Raw genomic sequence first — 18,885 nt, 5'->3', positions numbered from 1 at the left:
CTTTCTGGGCAGTCTGATCCAATGCCTGACTGCCCTTTCATTGACAAAATTTTCCCTTGTATCCTCTCCAAACCTCCTATGGTGCAACTTGAACCCATTTCCTCTCATTCTGTTGCTTCTTACCTGGGAGAAGAGACCAACCCCCACCTGTTGTCTACAGCCTCCTTTCAGGTTGTTGAAGAGAGTGATAAGGTCCCCCCTGAGCCTCCATTTCTCCAGACTAAGAGCATGGAGTGATTCTGCAACCTCTGAAATAGGGAATCACCACTCCTCTGTACTGGCCTCAAGCTTGACGAGTTTGACTTGAGCAGTCAGGAAACAAACTGTCAGTAGCTGCCATGCTCTATTGGGAGCACGGAGGTGCCACTGGAGCCTTGGGCTCCATTGGTGCTCACATGGCTGTTTTCCAGCTCTCACTATGGATTTGGATGGAGCCAGTAATTGAATTACGATGCCAAGCTGGGCTAAAGCTGCTGGGGGTATTTTAAGGGTTTAATATTCAAACAGTGCAGCTCCTTTATCTCCTGGTAGAGCCAGCTGGGTGAGTCCAAACCTCCGGGAGGCATTCATCCATGTTCTCCCACAGCTTGCACATCTGTGCCAAAGTTTAGCAAGTTCTGCCAAGCCCCTGGCACAGCTGCATTGAGTTTACCGGTGCTCAGGCTGAGACTTGAAGCTGTGTCTGCTCGGGACTGCTCGTGCCTCTTCCCCAGCCTGGGATGGCCAGGGGCTTGTGGGAACTTGTTGTGTTGCATCCAAATGGAACCATCCAGGCAGGGAGCTGCGGCATCCCTTATCTAACTGAGGAGCAGTGGAGGAGCCTCAGGCTCTTTTGGGGAACTTTTTCACAGTTTTTCATAAATCAGGGGTGGAGTCCTGTTTTCTGGGGAGTTGCTGTTTGCAGGGTTCCCCTATTGATCAGGGCAGGTGATGTGTGGCAGGTGTTGTTTCTTTCAGAAGTGATAGCAGACAGCAGCTGCGGTTCGACATGAGAAGGTTTTACCCCTTGGATCCCAGAGAGTGCCTAGCAAGCAGCAGCAGCTCTATCCCACTGTGTGGGTGAAGGACAGGGGTCTGATCCTCCTCCGTCCCCGGGGCAGAAGCCAGACCTGCCTCTGCATGCCGGCATGGAGCTGCTCCCTGTGGGTGTAGCAGCGTTCACATGTTTGAGCAAACGCTGCCACAGAGGAGATCCCATGGGAGATCCGTGGGGTGTACATGGCTTGAGCCTGACAGCAAGCTCTCCATGTGGGGAGAAGCAGGGCTCAGCCCTGGCTCTGGATCTTCTGTAGGTTGCTGCCTCCTGGGTCACACTAGTGCTGGTGAGCACCAGGCTCTAAAGGGCAGCTCCTCTCCTCCCCACTGGCCTGCACCAAGGGTTTTGGGGGGAAGGAGAGCCAGCCATTGGCTGGAGCTGGCAGCGGCAGGAGCTGGCAGCTTTGCGGGAGCCACGGGGCAGGCGGCAGGATGATCTTTCAAAGCCGCTTTGGTCCATCAGGAGCCAGCGAAGTGACTCTCCAGAGCAGCGTGGTGGCAGCAGGAACGTGGAGAACTCCAGCTGCCTCCCAGAGGTGCAGAGGACACCCCGGGGCAAGAAGCAAGGACCATGGCAGAGAAGGCTGTGCCAGACCTTGCCGAAGGTCTCCAGCTGCTGGGGCCAGGGGCTCATCTCTGTGGCTCCATGCCGGCAGCAGCCTCCCCGGGCCGGGGCTGCAGGGACCCGCCTGGGGCAGGGGCAGTGGGGGGCTGCTGCTGCGGGACTTGCCCCTTCCTCCAGGAGGGACACGAAGTGACGAAGCCCTGCGTCACCGCCGGGCCTGAGGGCTGGGCACCCTCCCCGCTCTGATGGCAACGCCAGCCCCCGGCTGCAGGCTGTTCCCACATCCCGGCGTCCCGCATCCTGCTCGCAAACATCCCCCGGCAGTTCAAACAAGGGCGGTGTGTGAGTGACGCATGGCAGAGCCGGGCAGGGCGCGGGGCCCGGCCGGGTGCCATCCCTTGGTTGGGGACAGGGGCAGTGCCAGGGGGTCGGACCCACGGCCCGGCCACTGGCCGCAGGGATGCTTTGGCCGGGATCGGGGGATCAGCCCCGGGGCTCATCCTCGCCAGCCCCCGGGCAATCCAGGGATGGCCCAGCGGGCATCCCTGCCAGATGCCAGGCTGCTCTGGGCTGGAAGATTATATCTGTATCGCGGGAGCAATTAATGATAATTGCAGGGGGTTTATTGACCAACTAGGACAGGTTCTTCCTGTCTGTTTCTGGAGATACGTTAAATACAAACAGAGTGGAGAGCTGGGCGATTTTCCAGCAAAGTGGGGGGGATGGAGGGGGGTCAGCAGTAAGATTTTTATGGTGAGAATCACCTGAGTTGGGCAAACACAGGTGCTGATGAGTACCAGGCTATAAAGGGCAGCTCCTCTCCTCTCCCGGTGACCCGCGACAAGCCGCTATTCCTCACCATCTCCGGATAACAGGTGAGGAAGAGGCAGCTGGGGCCTCGGGCTGCTCAGAGCTGGCTGGCGGGTGAACAGGAGCTGGTCCCTCTCCCTGGTAGCTGCCGGGGGAGCTGAGCTCTGCCCTCGCTGGATGGGGCAGGCTGTGATGATGCATTTTTCAGCCCTGCGTTGACTTTTGTCGCTGCTTCTTTGAGGGGAAGACGAGCTGAGTCTGCAAACCGGCCCCAGTGCCCAGGGATTAGCCCAGATAAAGGGGAACTGCGCTGATGCGGCCGATTTGCCTCCCCAGCCTGGGCAGCGCTACGAGCTCAGGGCGTGAAAACGCCGCCGTGCACGCAGTCCCTGCAGCCCCACCGGCCCCGGCTCCGCTTGTGCCCTTGCCGCTGCTGCACCACGGCAGGGATGGGGTCCCCCGACCCGTGTCCGCGACAGCACTCTCCCCTTGTCCCCACAGAGCAGCTTGGCTCTCCCAGATGCCTTCTGCCGAATCTGGGACTGATGGGACCAGGACAATCTGCTGCCAGCGTGGGCTGGGAACTCCAAGCCATGCCTGGGCCGTGGGGTGCGGGCATGGGGCAGTGACCTGTGCCGGGGAGCGGAGAGGGAGGCACAGCCTGTAATCTCCTGCAGGCAGCTCAGAGGGGCCAGGCTCAGCCCACAGCGGGGCAGGTTTGCACTCTCTGGGCACAGGTGGCATCCCCTGTCCCCAAAGGACCTTGTGTGACCCTCCCGAGCCTTTACAGGGAGCAAGGAGGATGGCGGCAGCGGCCAGACTCGCCCTCCTGCTGCTGGGCTGCGTGGGGCTCCTGCACGGAGTCGGTGAGTGCCACGGCTCGGGGGCAGCTGCTTCTGTAGTGGGGCCAGGAGGGAGCCACGCTCCTCTCCTGGCTGCGATGCCGGCTGTCCCTCATCCCTGCTCTCCCCAAACAGATGGCAGGTACATAAACTACTGCCCCGACGGCTGGTCCTACTACGGGCTAAGCTGCTTTAAGTACTTCTCTGAGCCCCGGACCTGGGACGAGGCTGAGGTAAGCCCACCGGGGTACACAGGTGGACAGGGACCTCCCCATCTCCCTGAGGAGCCCTGGCACTGACAGCTCTCCCCGCAGAGGCAGTGCCAGGACGTCAAGAAAGGCGCCCACCTGGCCTGGGTGGAGGACGCCTACGAGGGACTCATCCTGGCGAGAGCCATCTCCTACTACCAGCGCGCGCAGCCCGTATGGATTGGACTCCAAAAGAGTAAAGAGGTGTGGTGTGGGCGGCAGGGGTGATGGGGGGCTGGGGACAGAAGGGCCATGCCTCTGAACCCCACTGTCCCTGCACAGAGCCAGGCCTGGCAGTGGACAAGTGGGAATAACTACAGTGTCGCCACTGGGATGCCTGGGAACGGTGCCCGAGGGGGGAGATGCGCTGTGCTGACCCACCAGAGCGGTGAGTGCCCGGTCTGTGCATCCACCTCCAGTGCCTGGGCTCGGCCGGCATTCCCCCGCCTCCCTCCTCCTCCAGGTCCCATCCCCTTGGAGGGCTGCGGTGGGCGCAGCTGGTGCCCGTCCTGCCGTGGCCCCCGCCAACCCCGCCTGTCTCTCCTGCAGGCTTCTCTACGTGGTCCAGTACCGACTGCTCCCGGAAGCATCACTACGTCTGCAAGTTCTACCCCTTTCACTGAGCACTGCCCCTGGCCCGTGGAGGACCCCGCGCCGGCGATGTTCCTCCCGTGCCACCTTTGTCTCTGTCCCCACAATTCCTATAAATACATCTATAAAAAAAGAAGCATGCAAGTGCTGTGTGAGCTTGGTGCTGGTGCAAAGCCCTGGGCTAGTCCGCGAGAGAGAGAGACAGGCTCTGCCACGGCTCCCCGAGCTTCCCAGCTTCCAGGGGCTTCAGCGCTGCCGGTGCTGGCAGAGATGTTTGGGGATGAGTCCCCAGGAGCTGCGGGGCCAGTGGCTCTCCTGGCTGAGCACTCGTGTTTGCTCATACCAGCTCTCGGGTGCCAAATACAGCAGGTGTCCCTGGGGAGCATGTGGGGGGACAGGAGTGTCTCCAGGATGGGGATGGTCCATGGAGATCTGGAGCACAGATGTGGGTGGGGATGGGAGCTGTGACGGGTCTGCAGGCATGGGGACTGGTGGTCTCCCATGTGCAGACAGCTCCACAGGGATCTGGGGGCTGCAACACTGCTCCACGGCCATGCTGACAGCAGCACTGGGACCAAAGGTCTCCTTTGTGTCACTGTTATGTTGCCACAGGCATCACGTGGCTGTTTGCTCTGCGGCTTTGAAGACGGCTCTGCCCCCACCGAGCTCATGGGGTTTTACCCCGCCAGAGCTGCGGCACGTGTCAGACGTGGCCTGCGTCCCGGGCAGAACGGATGGTGCCGGCACCAAAGCCTGGCCGCCCTCTGCTCCCTCCCCAGGACCGCGGGGGCAGCCGGGGAGGCCACACAGCGCCGTGCTCACTGCGCGGTGACCACGGCTGTGCCGGTGAGCCTGGCACCGGAGCTGCCACTGCCCCAGGGCAGCCGGGGCTGCGGGACGGCCCGTCTGCTGCTCCAGCTCCGTGTCCCCAGGCTTTGGGGCACAAGACGGAGACATCTCGCAAGCTCCCCCCTCCGAAGCTCCACTGCCCCTGTCGTGTTGGCTGGCGCTCGGTGACCTTTGAGCGCCAGGGTCCGGCAGGCTGATAAAGGCCGAGAGGGCTGTGCCGAGCTGCCCACGCAGTTTATAAAAGCACTACGCAAGGCTCATCCCGCTGTCCATCTGTCCGGTCGGCCGTCCTTTCGTCCGTGCAGTGGCCAGGGCGAAGATGTTGCGCTTGGTCGGGCGTGCCGCACGCTGCTGGGGGGCGAGGCGGGCACCGCCGGGGCCAGAGCCGGCACCCCGGGGCGCCCAGCATCCCACGGCTTGGCAGAGGGCATGGTGAGCATCCACATGGATCCCCGGGGGGGCTGGAGACATAACCAGGGTAGGGGTGGGGAGCTGGCTGAGCTCTTACACCTGGCTGAGGAAGCAGAGCCTCTCCCTCCTCCCCACAGCACTGCCAGGCACAGGGAACTAGCGGGGATTTGGGGTGCTCCCAGCCTGGGCTGCTCGCTGGTGGCATCTCCCCAGGGCCACCCTCTGTCCCCAAGACTGCCATGGGATTGTTGCCACTCCCTCTGTCCCACAGCCTCTCCAGTGCCGCTGGGACAGGTGCCTGGCCCAAGGACGTGGGCATCCTGGCCTTGGAGGTGTACTTCCCTGCCCAGTACGTGGATCAGGAGGAGCTGGAGCGGTTTGATGGAGTGGAGGCCGGCAAGTACACACGGGGCCTGGGCCAGAAGCAGATGGGCTTCTGTGCTGCCCACGAGGACATCAACTCCCTGTGCCTGACGGTGGTGCAGCGGCTGGTGGAGCGCGGGCGCCTCTCCTGGGATGCCATCGGCCGCCTGGAGGTGGGCACCGAAACCGTCATCGACAAGTCCAAGGCTGTCAAGACCGTCCTCATGCAACTTTTTCATGACTCTGGCAACACTGACGTGGAGGGCATCGACACCACCAATGCCTGCTATGGGGGAACGGCGTCGCTCTTCAACGCGGCCTCCTGGGTGGAGTCCAGTGCCTGGGATGGTGAGTGCAGGCAGGGACCATGCCGTGGGGCTGGATGCTGGATTGGTGCCATGGGACAGGGGAAGGAGGCAGGAGGTGGCCTGAAACCCAGAGTTACTCCCACTTCAAAGGGAGTCACTGCACCCTTCAGGCTCTCCATCACCCGTTGCTTTCCTGTCTTGGTGTGACACCTGGCAGCGTGGAGGTGGGAACACACCATCTCCACGAGGGCCATGGGATGGAGGCTTCCACCCACTGATGGCCCTGCCGGTCCCTCTGTCCTCCCTCAGGTCGCTATGCTGTGGTGGTGTGTGGGGACATTGCTGTCTACGCCACGGGGAACGCACGGCCCACGGGAGGTGCCGGAGCCATTGCCATGCTGGTGGGACCCAATGCCCCACTGGTGCTGGAGAGAGGTTGGTGTCATGGTACCCTGGGGATGGCAAGCTGGTGGGTGCTGTCCCTGGGGGCCATACATCCACGTCCCAGCCCCAGGCAGAGCTGTTCAGCTCCAGAAGTGCTGGCTCTGCTAGACCCTGCTGGGTACTCCAGGGTGCTGGCTAGCCACATCCCTGTGGGCACCATGGAGTGACTCAGGGAGGCTGCTGGATTCCAGGGGTGGCATGGCAGACACCACCCCTGGGTGTTTGCCACTGGGCTGGGACGTCCCGATGCTCTCTGACAGCTGGCTCTTCCCGTGCCTCCAGGCCTGCGCGGAACCCACATGGAGCACGCCTACGACTTCTACAAGCCGAATCTGTCCTCTGAGTACCCGGTGGTGGATGGGCAGCTCTCCATCCAGTGCTACCTGCGGGCGCTGGACCGCTGCTACGGCGTGTACCGACGGAAGGCAGAGACCCAGTGGAAGCAGGGTAAGTGGCAGCAGCCCCGAGGTGCCCATCGCAGCCCCCGGATACTGATGGCCCCATGTTGCCTCCCAGATGGCATCCAGAGGCCCTTCACCCTCGATGACTTCAAGTACATCATCTTCCACTCGCCCTTCTGCAAGCTGGTGCAGAAGTCTGTGGGGCGGCTGCTGCTGAACGACTTCTTGGCCTCCCCCAACCCCGACACAGCTTCCGGCCTCTACAAGGGACTGCAGTCCTTCCGGTGGGTCCCTGTGCCATGTCCCCCATCCCTCAGCCCAGCCAGGGATGTGCTGGTCTGGGGTTTGAGCTGGTCTCTCTCTGGGTAGCGGTGTGAAGCTGGAGGACACCTACAGCAGCAAGGAGGTGGAGAAGGCATTCCAGGCAGCCAGCCAGGACATCTTCAACCAGAAGACCAAGCCCTCCCTGCTCCTCTCTTCCCGCAACGGCAACATGTACACACCATCCATGTATGGCTGCCTGGCCTCCCTCCTGTCCCAGTGAGTCCCCCAAAATGCTGGCATGGGGAGAGGGAGGAGGTCATTTTGGGGAGGGCACTCCCTGGCTGGATAGAGGGCCAGAACTCATCTCCCAGCACTCATCTCCCCTGCCTCAACAGGGACCTGATGCTTTCATTGCACACAACCCCCAGCATGGATGCATCCTGCTCCATGCCATCTCCCTGCCAGTCTTTTCTTCCCAACTTGCTGGAGCTGGGCCAGTGTATAAAGCTCTTCTGTCACCACCAGGAGGATGAAAACCCCTGTTGTCATGCCCAGTAGAATGAGTGACCCCATGGGAAAGGAGCCATGGGAACAGACAGGCTCTGAGGGGAACAAAAGCCTCGTCCTGGGGCTCCCTGGCACCACCACACTCCAGGGCCACATTCCCTTTGAAATCTGTCCCTGAGGCCCAAGGATCAGCCTGCCTGCAAAGGAGGCAGCCCCCTACACTACCCCTACATCCCTGTATCCCTATCACCCCAAATCTCTTCTAACTCCCTAACCTCTCGCTGCAGGTGCTCAGCACGGGACCTGGCTGGCTCCCGGATCGGTGCCTTCTCCTACGGCTCAGGACTGGCGGCCAGCATGTTCTCCTTCCGTGTCTCGCAGGATGCAGCCCCGGGTGAGCCCCAGGGGAGTGAGGGACTGGGAAGGGAGGGCAGCATGGGGCTGTGGAGCCAGGGCTGCCAGCGGTGCCATCTCACATGCGGGGTGCCCATTGCCAGGCTCACCCCTGGACAAGCTGGTCTCCAGCCTGGCTGACCTGCCTGCTCGCCTGGATGCCCGCAAGCGCGTGGCCCCACAGGACTTCGCAGAGATCATGAAAAAACGGGAGGAAACCCATCACTTGGGTGAGTGGGGTTGGGGGGATGTGACCCTGCCCTGCTGGGACCCCACAACACCCCTGAGCATCACTGGCCTCTCTGACCCTGCAGCTGACCACGCTCCCCACGGCTCCCAGGCGGATCTCTTCCCTGGAACCTGGTACCTGACACGGGTGGATTCCAAGTACCGCCGCGAATATGCCAGGAAGCCCATCTAGAGTGGGATCACCAGAGTGGTGAGCCCTGCGGAGGGGGATGATCTCTTTCCCCTTGTCATCCCTGTTCATCCCTGCATCCAGGGCTGGCCTCTGTGGGAAACTTCACTTTAGATGGCTGGGGAATGGCCAGCAGTCACTCAGGCCCCAGAGCTGTTGGAGAGGGTGGCATCTTCTGCAAACACCTGGGCAGTGCAGGGGAATAAAGGTGTGGATGGGAGGAGGCAGCAGCCCAGCTCTGGCTCCTGGTCTTGAGTGGTCTCCTCCTGCCCCAGGTCCCTCCATCTTAACAATCGTCTGGATCGCAGCCACTTACAGGTTTTATTTCATGGTCACCTACCCTGTTAGACATGGGAGTATGCCCTGACATTTTGGGGGAGCCAAGTAAACCCCAACCTCCCAGTCTCCAGTTTGGGGGGGCAAGATGGCATTTTCCCCATGATGTCATTAAATTGAAACACCCTCATGGCAAAATTTGTGGGCAGGAGGGCACAGGTGACGCAGATACTCATGGGAGGGCTCATCCCCCTTGCAGTGCTGCTCTCTGGGCCATGTCCCAGCACGGGTGGCCAGACAGGACCTTGGCAGCCACAGAGACCTTTGCACCCTTCAGCAAACAGCAGCAGGGTCAGGAAGCAGCAGGGGCAGGAGGGAGGGGGTTTGGGGTTGAGGACAAAGGACCGCACAGACAAGGCACCACATGCTCTCTCCTTCTAGACCCTTTATTGAATGTGGGGCCACCCCAAACCCAGTGTGGGTGTCAGGGATGGCCACGTGCAATGCTTCCCCAGCTGGGGGAGGGTCCAGATGCTGCGGCCATGGGGAGAGTCCTTGTCAGCAGTCGGGGTCTACAGCAGGTGGAGCTGGAAGACTTCTGTGACACATGGCTTCAGCTCGCTGAGGTTGGACAGGGGGGCTGAGAGCCCCACGATGCTCCACTGCTCCCCTGCCACTGAGCTGGAGCTGTGGTAGGACAGGAGCTGGGCCCCTGCCTTGCTCAGCAGCCCTGGAGAGGAGGACAGGAATTAGGGACCACAGGCTGCCCCACTGCCCCAACACCCAGAAGGGAGCTGAGCTTCTGCTCACCCCAACACCCTCAGAGGCCCATGATGCCATTTCTTCCCCCACCCCAAGTCCTTTGCTCCATATCACACAACCCCCTGCCCAAACTCCCCATCTCTCCAGGCAACATCTGCTGCAGCAGGGGCTCAGCTCTAGATTGGACACGGGGGTTCCCCAGGCTGTCCCTACAGCTCAGAGCTGCCACAGGGACTCACCGGTCAGTGTGGCCAGAGCACTGGGATCAGAGGCTTTGGCTCTGTAGAGGAGGAGAGGGCTGGACAGCGGGGCTGGCTGCTTGAAGGTGGCCCCATTGATCTGCCGCAGGACCGGGGTGCTGCCCTGCACCGTCCCCGTCACCTGGTGTGGGGTGCCCTGCAGGGACACTTGCACCAGACCAGTGCTGCTGTCGGGCTCAGGGGCCACATCACTGTGGGTGGTTGTGACCTGCCAGAGAGATGCGGCCACTCAGTGCCCAGGTCCTGTGTGAGGCTGGGGATGGGGAAGGAATGTCCTTGGAGGCACCCCAGGGAACATCCAGCCTGAGTGCTGCATTAGCAGCCCCGTAGGGTGCCCCAGGCTCATGCTGCTTGGTGGGGAAGGTGCACCGGAGCCCGGGTGTCCACGCACCTTCAGCCCAGCCTCCTGGGCCAGCAGTGTGGCATTCACCAGGGTCACCTCCTGTGTCCCTCCAGCCAGCATGCCCGCGGCCACAGCAGGCGTCAGGTAGCTCCCAGCCTCTTTCAGGGGTGTCCCTGGGGTGCAGGGAGGAGGCATGGATGAGCCAGCAGCAGAAAGGTCAGGCCCGCCTGGAGCTGGTCCTTCCTCCCACCCAATCCATCCTCTCATCCATCCCTGCACACCCCTGGGCTCCAATCCCACCATCAACCACCTTTCTGTCCATCTGTTCTCCTGCCTGCCCATGGGGGTCCCCACACCCAGGCTCACCTAGGGTGCAGACCTGCACGCTACCCTGCACTTGCTTGCCCGCTGTGCGCAGCACTGTGCCCAGGGCCCTGGCCAGGGCAATCCAGGGCTTGGTCTGGGGTGCAAAAGCCTTGCTGAGAGCCTGCCCATTAACCTGTGGGAGAGAGTGAGCAGTGAGAGCCTGCCAGGGATCACACATGGAGCATTGGGTCGCAATGCACCCATGGGTTACAGCGGGGGGGACTGAGGCCCAGAGGTCAGGTGCTGCAGGGGGACTCACTACACCAGTCAGCCCCTTCCCCGTGGCCATGTCCACGATCTGCATGGCGATTTCCTTGCCACAGCGGCTCTGTGCCTCCCAAGTGCTGGCACCCAGGTGTGGGCAGGAGATGACGTTGGGGTGGTTCACCAGGTCACGGTCCTTTGGGGGCTCCTGCAGACACAATTCCATCCTGCCATCAGCTCCCAGCATCCACCTGGGAGCTCAGAGCAGGGGGGATTTACCCTACCTCCTTTGCAAGGAGAGAAGCTGAGAAGGGCTGTTGCTGATCCCAATCCCACAGGGTTTGCCAGGCTGCCCTGCCCTGGTTTGGGCAAAACTAAGGTGATGCTGAGGGGGTCCCAACAGCCCCACTCACCTGTGTGAAGACATCGAGGGCAGCCCCGCCGCACTGCCCTGACTGCAGCGCCCGCAGCAGCGCGCCCTCATCCACGATGCCACCGCGGGCACAGTTGACCACCTGCACGCCACGGCGGCACTTGGCAAAGGTGCTGTCATTCAGGAGCCCTGCAGAAGGAGGGCTGTGAGCAGCTGGGGGCTGCCCCAGCTCTCCCCAAACCTCCCTGTGATTGTGCCCACTCCATACCTGTGGTGGAGGGCAGCAATGGCGTGTGCACCGTGATGAAGTCACAGCGGGGCCAGATCTGCTCCAGAGGCAGCTGCTCCACACCAAAGGTGGCTGAGACATCAGGGGTGATAATGGGGTCGTAGCCTATGGTCTGAGGCAGAGCGGGCACTTGGTCTTACAGCCTGGCATGGTGGTTCTGGCCAGGTCAGAGAGGTCCATGCTCCCCATCACTCCTCCCTGCCCTATCTCCTTACCTTCATGCCAAACGCCTGCATGCGGGTGGCCACCTCCCTGCCGATGCGTCCCAGCCCCAGCACGGCCAGCGTCTTCCCATTCAGCTCCATGCCCATGTACTGGGGAGCACAGGGAGAGTGAGTGAGCACACCCCACATGGGCACCCACCACTCAGAGGTGCTTCACCTGCCTCCTACCTTCTTACGGTCCCACTTGCCCTCCTTCATGGAGGCAGCTGCCTGTGGGATCTGCCTAAAAAGGAGGCTGGGGTCAGTGTGGGGCAGGGGGCTGTAGGGCACACCTCTGTCCACATCCTGCCTTGTGCTCACCTGGCCAGGCACAGGATCATCCCACAGGTGAGCTCGGCGGCGCTGAGGCTGTTCCCAGTGGGTGTGCTGGGGATAGAGAGTGGTGTCAGTGGTGCGTCTGACAGGGGTCTGTGCCCCGTGAGGATGGAGATACACAGGGTGGTGCCCGAGGTGCCATGGGTGAGGAGGGCGCCCTATTGAAGCCTCCCCTGCCTCCCCAGGATCACAGACACGGACGTCCCTACACTTCTGCTCTTACTTCATGACCAGGACGCCCTTCCTGGTGGCTGCCTCTACGTCCACATTATCCACACCAGTGCCAGCTCTGCCCACCACCTTCAGCCTCTCTGCCGCCTCCAGCACCTCGGCCGTGACTTTGGTGGCCGAGCGGACGATGAGCCCATCGCAGTCCTAAGGGGTGACAGACACAACGAGTGGGACCAGGGCCGGGGCCGGTGGTCCCGGGTGGGTCACGGGATGGGGACAGCCACTGCCGGGGTCCGGGATCTGCCGTGCGAAACCGGCCGGGCTCTTGCATCAGACAGGAGGCGGGGACCGGCCGAGAGGGTCCGCTGCCACCTGGGACCGCCGGCCTGCAGCTGTGCCTACCCACCCACGCACCCACCCACGCGTGGGTGCAGCCCTGCCTCACCCGGATCTCCCGCAGCAGCTCCTCCTTGCTCAGGCCGGGCTTCTCCTGCACCCGGAGCCCGCCGGCCTGCAGGATCTCCCGGCAGCAGGGGTCCAGGCTGTCGCTGATCAGCACTTTCTGCAGCTTGCCCAGTGCCATGGCGGGAGCGGGCCCGACGGGACGGGGATGGACGGCACGGGACGGGGGTGCCGGCTCTCTCCGCACGCCGCCGAGAGGCTGCTGCTGCCCCTCCGCCGCGCTAAAAGAGCTGCGAGCGGTGCACGTTTTTCGGGCTCATTGGGTCCCGTCCCCATGATCCCACCTCCTTCCCTTCCCCTCCCCGCCCCAGCCCGCCCGGTCCCCCCCTCATCCCCCCGCCCCCGGGAGGAGGGAGGGAGGAGGCGGGGGTTGCGGGGCCGGGGCTGGGCCAGGGCCCTCAGCAGCCCCAGAGAAAAGGAAGGGGGTGCCCCGCCAGGACCCCGTTGGTCGGGGAGCCACGAAACCGGGGGGAGCGTATCCCGACCCTGCGCACCGCGTCCGTGCCTCAGTTTCCCCGTCCCGCATACCACAGCTCAGCAAGGCAGGAGGGGGACGGCAGTGGCAGCCACAAAGCTCGGGGTGCCGCTGGCAGGAAGCAACCCGACCCCAGCCCATGGCGAGCCCAGCTATGCCGTCCCCAGCTCGCCCAGGAATGGGGGTTCCCCAGACCCCACAGCTCAGAAGTGAGGCAGAGCCATGGCCCCTGCCCACCCCCGACTTTTTGCCCGCTGTTGAGTAATGCCCCTGATAAGGGGCCTGGGACACGAGGCCAGGCCTGGCCACTGGCTCCCAATGATGTGGGGTGCATGGGAGCCACCCAGCAAACGCCCTCCATGGGGCAAGAGCCACGTGGCTGCGTCCAGTGACCTCGCCATGGGAAGTGCTGGCCCTGAGACACGATGGTGAGGGGGCACAGCCCGGCCTGTGGATGCGGCCAAACCTTCACAGGGCACCTGGACCAGACACACCCCAGATCCTGCCCAGGGGGAGCAGGGTCTGGCACTTCATTCCACCACTTTCCATGCACTGGGAGTGCACCCAGTGCTCCCAGGCAGGGTCCTAATGGGATTGGGCCTTTCCCCAGGTTCTGCCCCAAGCAGCAGGTCTGAGCCAAACTGCCCTGTGTGAGACCTGGGTGGTCCTGGAGGCTGTTAAACCAAGCAGAGTCCAAGTGATGGGCCTGTCCCAGCGGACAGAACGGGATGACTGTCCTCGCCACAGGCAGCGCCGCTGAGGTGGGAGAGCCCAGCACTAGCTCACCCTGGAGCTGTGTACAGCCTGGCACCACCTACAGCCGGTGCTACACGGCAGCCACGGCCAGGGAACAACCGTGACGCCAGAGCGGGGAAAGTCCAGGGCGGCCAGCACGGGGTGAGAGATGCGGTCAAGGGCAGCGGCTGGTGACATCTGCAGCGGTCCCGAAACGGCCCCTCGGCAGAGAACTGTGACCCGGGGACCGCGACAGGGCTCCCTCTCCACAGCCTCACGCGTGGCGTGGGCTGGGGGCACCCAGCGGGACCCGCTGTGGCTGGAACGTGGCTCGCTGTCCCGCGGCTCGCTGTCCCGGAGCCCTCGGCACAGCCGGGCGCCGGCCCTGGCCTCTGTTTTAGCCATTAGGACCTTGCTCAAGGTGCCCGGAGGACCCATCAGGACCTGCCATCCCGGCGCCCTGCTCCCCGTGCCGGCCCCGCCCGGGCTTGCCCAGCGCCTCCGTGGCTCCTCTCCCACGCCTGTGGTGTGCTTGTGCGGAGGACACGCGTGGCCAAGCCATCGCTGCCTGTGGCAGCGCTGTGGCATCGCTTTTCCCGGCCAGCTGGTGCCCTCTCCTGGGGATTGTGGCCAGACGCACAGCCGCACGGCACCCCGGCTCCCGCCGGGGGCCTGCTGGGACACTGGGAGTGCTGGCGGGTGGCTGTGCCAGCAGGCATGTCCCCCCACTCCTTGTCCCCCAAGGGAACCAGATGGAGGGGACCTAAAGGCTGGAGGGGACCCAAAGCTGGCAGGGCCAGCGGGATGGGTGCCAGAGGACTCGGGCCGTGGTGGCTGATGAGTCACAATGGGAATGGAGTGTGGGGATTTATGGGGGCACAGCACCCCTCTGCTGACCTCATTTGTACCAGGTATTGCGTTCAGAGTAAGAAATTCGGCAGAAAATAAGCCCACCTGTGTTCCAGCCGGTCCTCAGAGATCAGAGGGCTGGGGACAGCTGAGCTTATGTTCTGACTATAACCATTTTGGTGCTATAGGTCTGGTCGTGTTCAGTAGGAAATTCCACGAGTGCAGCTTCACAAATAGTGCAGCTTATTAATTCAACACCAGAGGTTTAGTCACATTCTGTAAGAACCTTCATAATCACAGATTCATGAACAGTGCAGTTTATCAAAGCAGCAGAAACACAGATACAGAATTGCTGTTGATAAATGTACCACTTGCAATAGAGCTCTAACAGTAACAATAATTTTGTGTTAACCAGCGTGATGATAATAACAATTGTACACAGAAACTTACCATGGAGGTGTCCCCACTTGGGAGGAGGGAGAGGAGAGTAGCCCATTGATAGTCTGCAAGGTACTTTTGGGTCTTCCTCCTAACCAGGTAAAATTTATACCTGCCTTATAATCCAGCCCAAACTTCTCCCCCTACTCCTATGTTAGTAGAGTATGACCTAAGTGGAGAGTATGGAGCTATATACGTGGTACCATGTAGTATTACGCTTATTAGCATATGCAGGATGCATATTTTAATATTTAAATGATCATTAATCAGACAAAAGTGACCGTTTTGGCCACTGTGTCCTCCAAATTTCTGGTCATATGACTTTGTTCCATTTGTCAGAGCCAAAGCAGGACCATGCCATCACCACAGGACCTCCTCCTTCAGCCAGCTCATCCTTTCTTGCAACCAACTCTGCGGTTCTCCATCCACGCAGGTAACACAGAGGGTGTGGAGAGTAAACCTTAGCCCTTGCCTGGCTCCTTGATCATCATTCCACACAAGGGTCCTGGACAGACTCTGCTTGGTGGCAGGTGGGGTGACCATGGGGACAGCTGGTTGAAGGGCTGTAGGGGTGCAGGACAGAGGAGAATGGGGTCAAGCAACAGGGAATTGGGAGGAGGGTCCCTGCAGGGAGAATGGGGCTGGGGGAGGAGTCAGGGGCAGCACTGCTATTGGGGTGTCAAGCAGGGAAAGGAATTAGGGGCATCAAAGGAGACTGGGGTTAATGGTGTTGGGATGGGGAGTGGCGAAGAAGAGGAAAGTGGTGGGGGAGATTGGGGGTCTTTGGTTGGGATGGTGGGTGTTCAAGGGGGTTGATGGGGATCAAGGCCTATAGGAATGTCCCAGTGGAGGACTGGGAAGTCATGGACAATTAGAGAGCAAGTGAGGGTATTGTGGGGCTGGAGCAACACCCGGGGACTCGTGGGGCTCTGGGGTGGCAAAGGGGATTGGGGCTGTCAGGTTGAGATGGAGGCATCCAAGGAAGGGGATGACAACAATGACTGAGCACATAACTGGGGTGTCAGGATGAAGGGTTGAGGGTGCCTTGGGGCATCCTGGCTATTTGGGTGTCTTTTGGGGAGACTGTGAAGTTGGAAGAAAGGATCATGGATTTTTTCTGGGGGACTGAAGTGTGAGGAAGGATAGGGGCTCAGTCCAGAGGGACTGGATGGAGTGGGGATTGGGGCGGGGGTTGGCTGTGTCAGCCGGGACAGGATGGCGGCTGGGCGGGGGGGCTGGGGAGATTAAGGGCAGATGGAGAGAAGAATCAGGGAGAGAGCAGAGGGAGGGAGCAGGGAAGGAAAGGTGGGGGTCAGAGGAGGGATAGAGGGAGGGAGGGAGGGAAGGAAGGAAGGATGCGGGGTCGGGAGGGAGGGATGGATGAAGGATGGAGGCAGGGAGAAGGAGGAGGAGGAGGAGGGGAAGCAGAGGCGGGCGGAGCCGGCCGGTGCCGCAGAGCCGCCTCCTCGGCGCACGCTGGGCCGGCTCGGCAGCGCCTGCGGGGACCCGGCGGCCCGGCCGGGTGCCCGCGGTGGCCGGCCCGGTGCTGGCCAGCCCGGTGCCGCTGGTGCGTGGCCCGGTGCCGCCTGGCCCGGTGCGGCGGAGCCCGGCGGGGCAGCAGGATGCGAGCCCCGAGGCGGAGGTGAGGAGCGTGTCCGTGCGAGCGTGTGACATCCACGGGTGCGCGTGTCCGGGGTGATGCGGGTCGGGATATCCGTGTATCCGGGCACGCAGAGGGCTGCCTCTGCCCGGGACACCCGCGGGGGCTGCGTATGCTCGCGCTAGGCTGTGGTGATGCCGCGGCAGCTTGAGGCCCAGGTACCTCCCGGCATCGGTGCCGCCGGGATGCAGCTGGGATGCGGCCGGGATCAGTGCTCCCTCGGGGCTGTGCAGGGCCGGACACCTCCTGTCCCAAGCCCCATTCCCTTGGGCCGTGGGTGCCCCTTTCTGCTGCTGGGGTACCGTGGGTTGGGGCTGGTGACGGGGCTTTGGGACCCCGGGTTGGCGGCTCTCTGGGCCCTGCACCAGGCAAGCCCAAGAGAACTCGGGAGTCACTGGTGTGCATGAAAGGGACATTGGTCCCTTGTCCAGCACCGAGGGCACACTGGTGTTCGTTGCCCTGTGCCATGGGGACCTGTGGATGTCAGGGCAATGTGTGTGCGCCAGAGGAGAGGGCAGGAGCTGTACGGTCCTGTAGGATCCTCGGCTGGTGCCTGCACCATCACTAAGCTCTCCTCGGTGCACTGGGTATGTGAGGTTTACTGGGAGGTGCTGGGCCAAGCATGGCCCTGAAGGAAGGCTTCAGGGTGTTGGTGCAGGGAGCTTGGCTTGCCCCATCTCCACAGCCCCCTTTTCATCCTGCCTGCTCTTCCCCTGGCTCTGCCCATCCCCGATTCCACTCTGAGCCTCTGGCCAGACCGTTTGTCCCGGCACCTATCCAGGGCTGCTGGGCCTCGGGAGCTGTGCTGACTGCCACGCCTGCGGTGCAGCGCCGGGAGCCGCCTCGCCGGGAGCGTGGGTAACGCCAGCCCCCGGCTCCCCCCGTCCTGCTGTGCTCAATGGAGACCTTGTTGCCGTGCCCCGTGTGCAGGCCGGTGGGTGGCCGTGCCGTGCGCTCTGTGCTGTGCTCACACACTGAGGCAGCCACCGTGTTTGTGGACGGCTACCCCCGCTCCACCTCCTCTGTGGTGGCACTCCGCCCCCGCTGAGACATTTGTGCCAACGAGTCAGCAGGGAGCTGGGATGTGCCAGGCTCATCATCTAAGCTGCCACAATCTCCCTGGCCTTGCCTGGCCCTTGCCACAACCCCTCTGCCAGCCTGGAGCCACTGGCACACAGACTGACTGTTGCTGAGCACGGGGCTGGGGCCTGCCGTCCATCCCTCCATCCATCCCTCTGTCCATCTGTCTCCCCGCTGGAGGTGGTCCAATAGCAGAAGTAGGTGAGTTGCTGTTGCTGGGTTCTAGTGCCTGGTGCTTTGGGGATGCTTTACCCCAGGATGCTTTCCCCGTGGGCAGCAGCCACTCTCATGTAGCCCATGTGCCCTGGCTGCCAGCCCTTCGTTCTCCCCTCTCCCCGATGGCACCCCAGGGTGCCGCTGCTGGCAAGTGGCTGCAGTGGCCCTGGTGTGATGCCATGGAGATGCTGTGAGTCAGTGAGTGCTCTGAGTCAGGGCCTCGTGTTGCCCCTCGTGCCAGGGGTGGGCAGTGCTGCCTGCTGAGTGGGGGCCCCAGGGCTGTGCCCCCCTTGTTCTGTGCTCTGCCGGCAGCTCTGCTCCATGCTCCAGGCTGGCATAGCCAGCATGAAAGGGCTCTTGTCCTCTTACAGCCCCAACAGCACTGCAGTGACCTCCCCTTCACAGCAAACAAATTCCCAGTGTTGGGCACGGGGCAGGAGGGGACAGACAGACCCCCCACTCAGCCCAGCAGAGCCCTGGGCTCCTGCTGGCCCAGCATTCCCATGGCCAGGCATGGGGCTGCCACCCTGGCTGTGTGGGGTGCTGGCTGGGCAGCTGGACTTTGGGAAAGTGGGTGCTCTGCTCATTCACCCCAGAACCGGCAGGCAGCCACTGCACTGGTCTGGCCCCGCCTCAGGGTGGCCCTGAGCAGTAATACTTGTTTCCCAGGTATAAGGTTATTTTTGGGTTGTTAATACCATTGCCACGGTCCCAGTCTGAAGAATTGTAACCAGCGCAGGATGGCCTGGTATCAGTCAGTTGGGTATTCCCCCCCAAACTCTCACTCTGTCCTTTCCTTTGTTCTTTCCTTATCTGTTCTGTTTGTGTCACCTCCCCACCAGGGACAGCAAGCCCTTCTCTAGATAGGAATATCTTGTTCCAGTGTCATTGAAAGAGTGGCAGCTACTGTCTAGTGCTCTCTCTGGCTCTTCCAGCCC

General features: G+C 62.2%; 3 protein-coding genes across 3 annotated transcripts; 2 read left to right on the top strand and 1 right to left on the bottom strand.

Annotated features, from left to right (window-relative positions):
- Positions 1-3,212: 3,212 nt before the first annotated feature.
- REG4 (regenerating family member 4) lies at positions 3,213-4,123 on the top strand (the record flags this gene model as incomplete). The annotated part of the gene is made up of 5 exons (XM_082287014.1): positions 3,213-3,276; positions 3,388-3,485; positions 3,567-3,704; positions 3,783-3,888; positions 4,050-4,123. The coding sequence occupies 5 exons, from the start codon at positions 3,213-3,215 to the stop codon at positions 4,121-4,123; spliced, it is 480 nt and encodes a 159-aa protein (XP_082143140.1).
- A 1,136-nt stretch (positions 4,124-5,259) lies between these two features.
- On the top strand, positions 5,260-8,452 carry HMGCS2 (3-hydroxy-3-methylglutaryl-CoA synthase 2; the record flags this gene model as incomplete). The annotated part of the gene is made up of 9 exons (XM_082287088.1): positions 5,260-5,372; positions 5,623-6,062; positions 6,332-6,457; positions 6,749-6,913; positions 6,983-7,151; positions 7,237-7,407; positions 7,926-8,032; positions 8,136-8,261; positions 8,346-8,452. The coding sequence occupies 9 exons, from the start codon at positions 5,260-5,262 to the stop codon at positions 8,450-8,452; spliced, it is 1,524 nt and encodes a 507-aa protein (XP_082143214.1).
- An 845-nt stretch (positions 8,453-9,297) lies between these two features.
- PHGDH (phosphoglycerate dehydrogenase) lies at positions 9,298-12,615 on the bottom strand (the record flags this gene model as incomplete). The annotated part of the gene is made up of 12 exons (XM_082287013.1): positions 9,298-9,455; positions 9,727-9,955; positions 10,139-10,263; positions 10,457-10,589; positions 10,716-10,868; positions 11,074-11,222; positions 11,302-11,434; positions 11,538-11,636; positions 11,715-11,769; positions 11,847-11,912; positions 12,085-12,236; positions 12,478-12,615. The coding sequence occupies 12 exons, from the start codon at positions 12,613-12,615 to the stop codon at positions 9,298-9,300; spliced, it is 1,590 nt and encodes a 529-aa protein (XP_082143139.1).
- Between the last annotated feature and the right edge of the window lie 6,270 nt (positions 12,616-18,885).

This window comes from Coloeus monedula (assembly GCF_965178545.1).
Source record: "Coloeus monedula genome assembly, chromosome: 9".
Taxonomy (NCBI): domain Eukaryota; kingdom Metazoa; phylum Chordata; class Aves; order Passeriformes; family Corvidae; genus Coloeus; species Coloeus monedula.
Note: the sequence above shows the minus strand (reverse complement) of the source record. Positions and strands in the feature narration are given on the sequence as shown.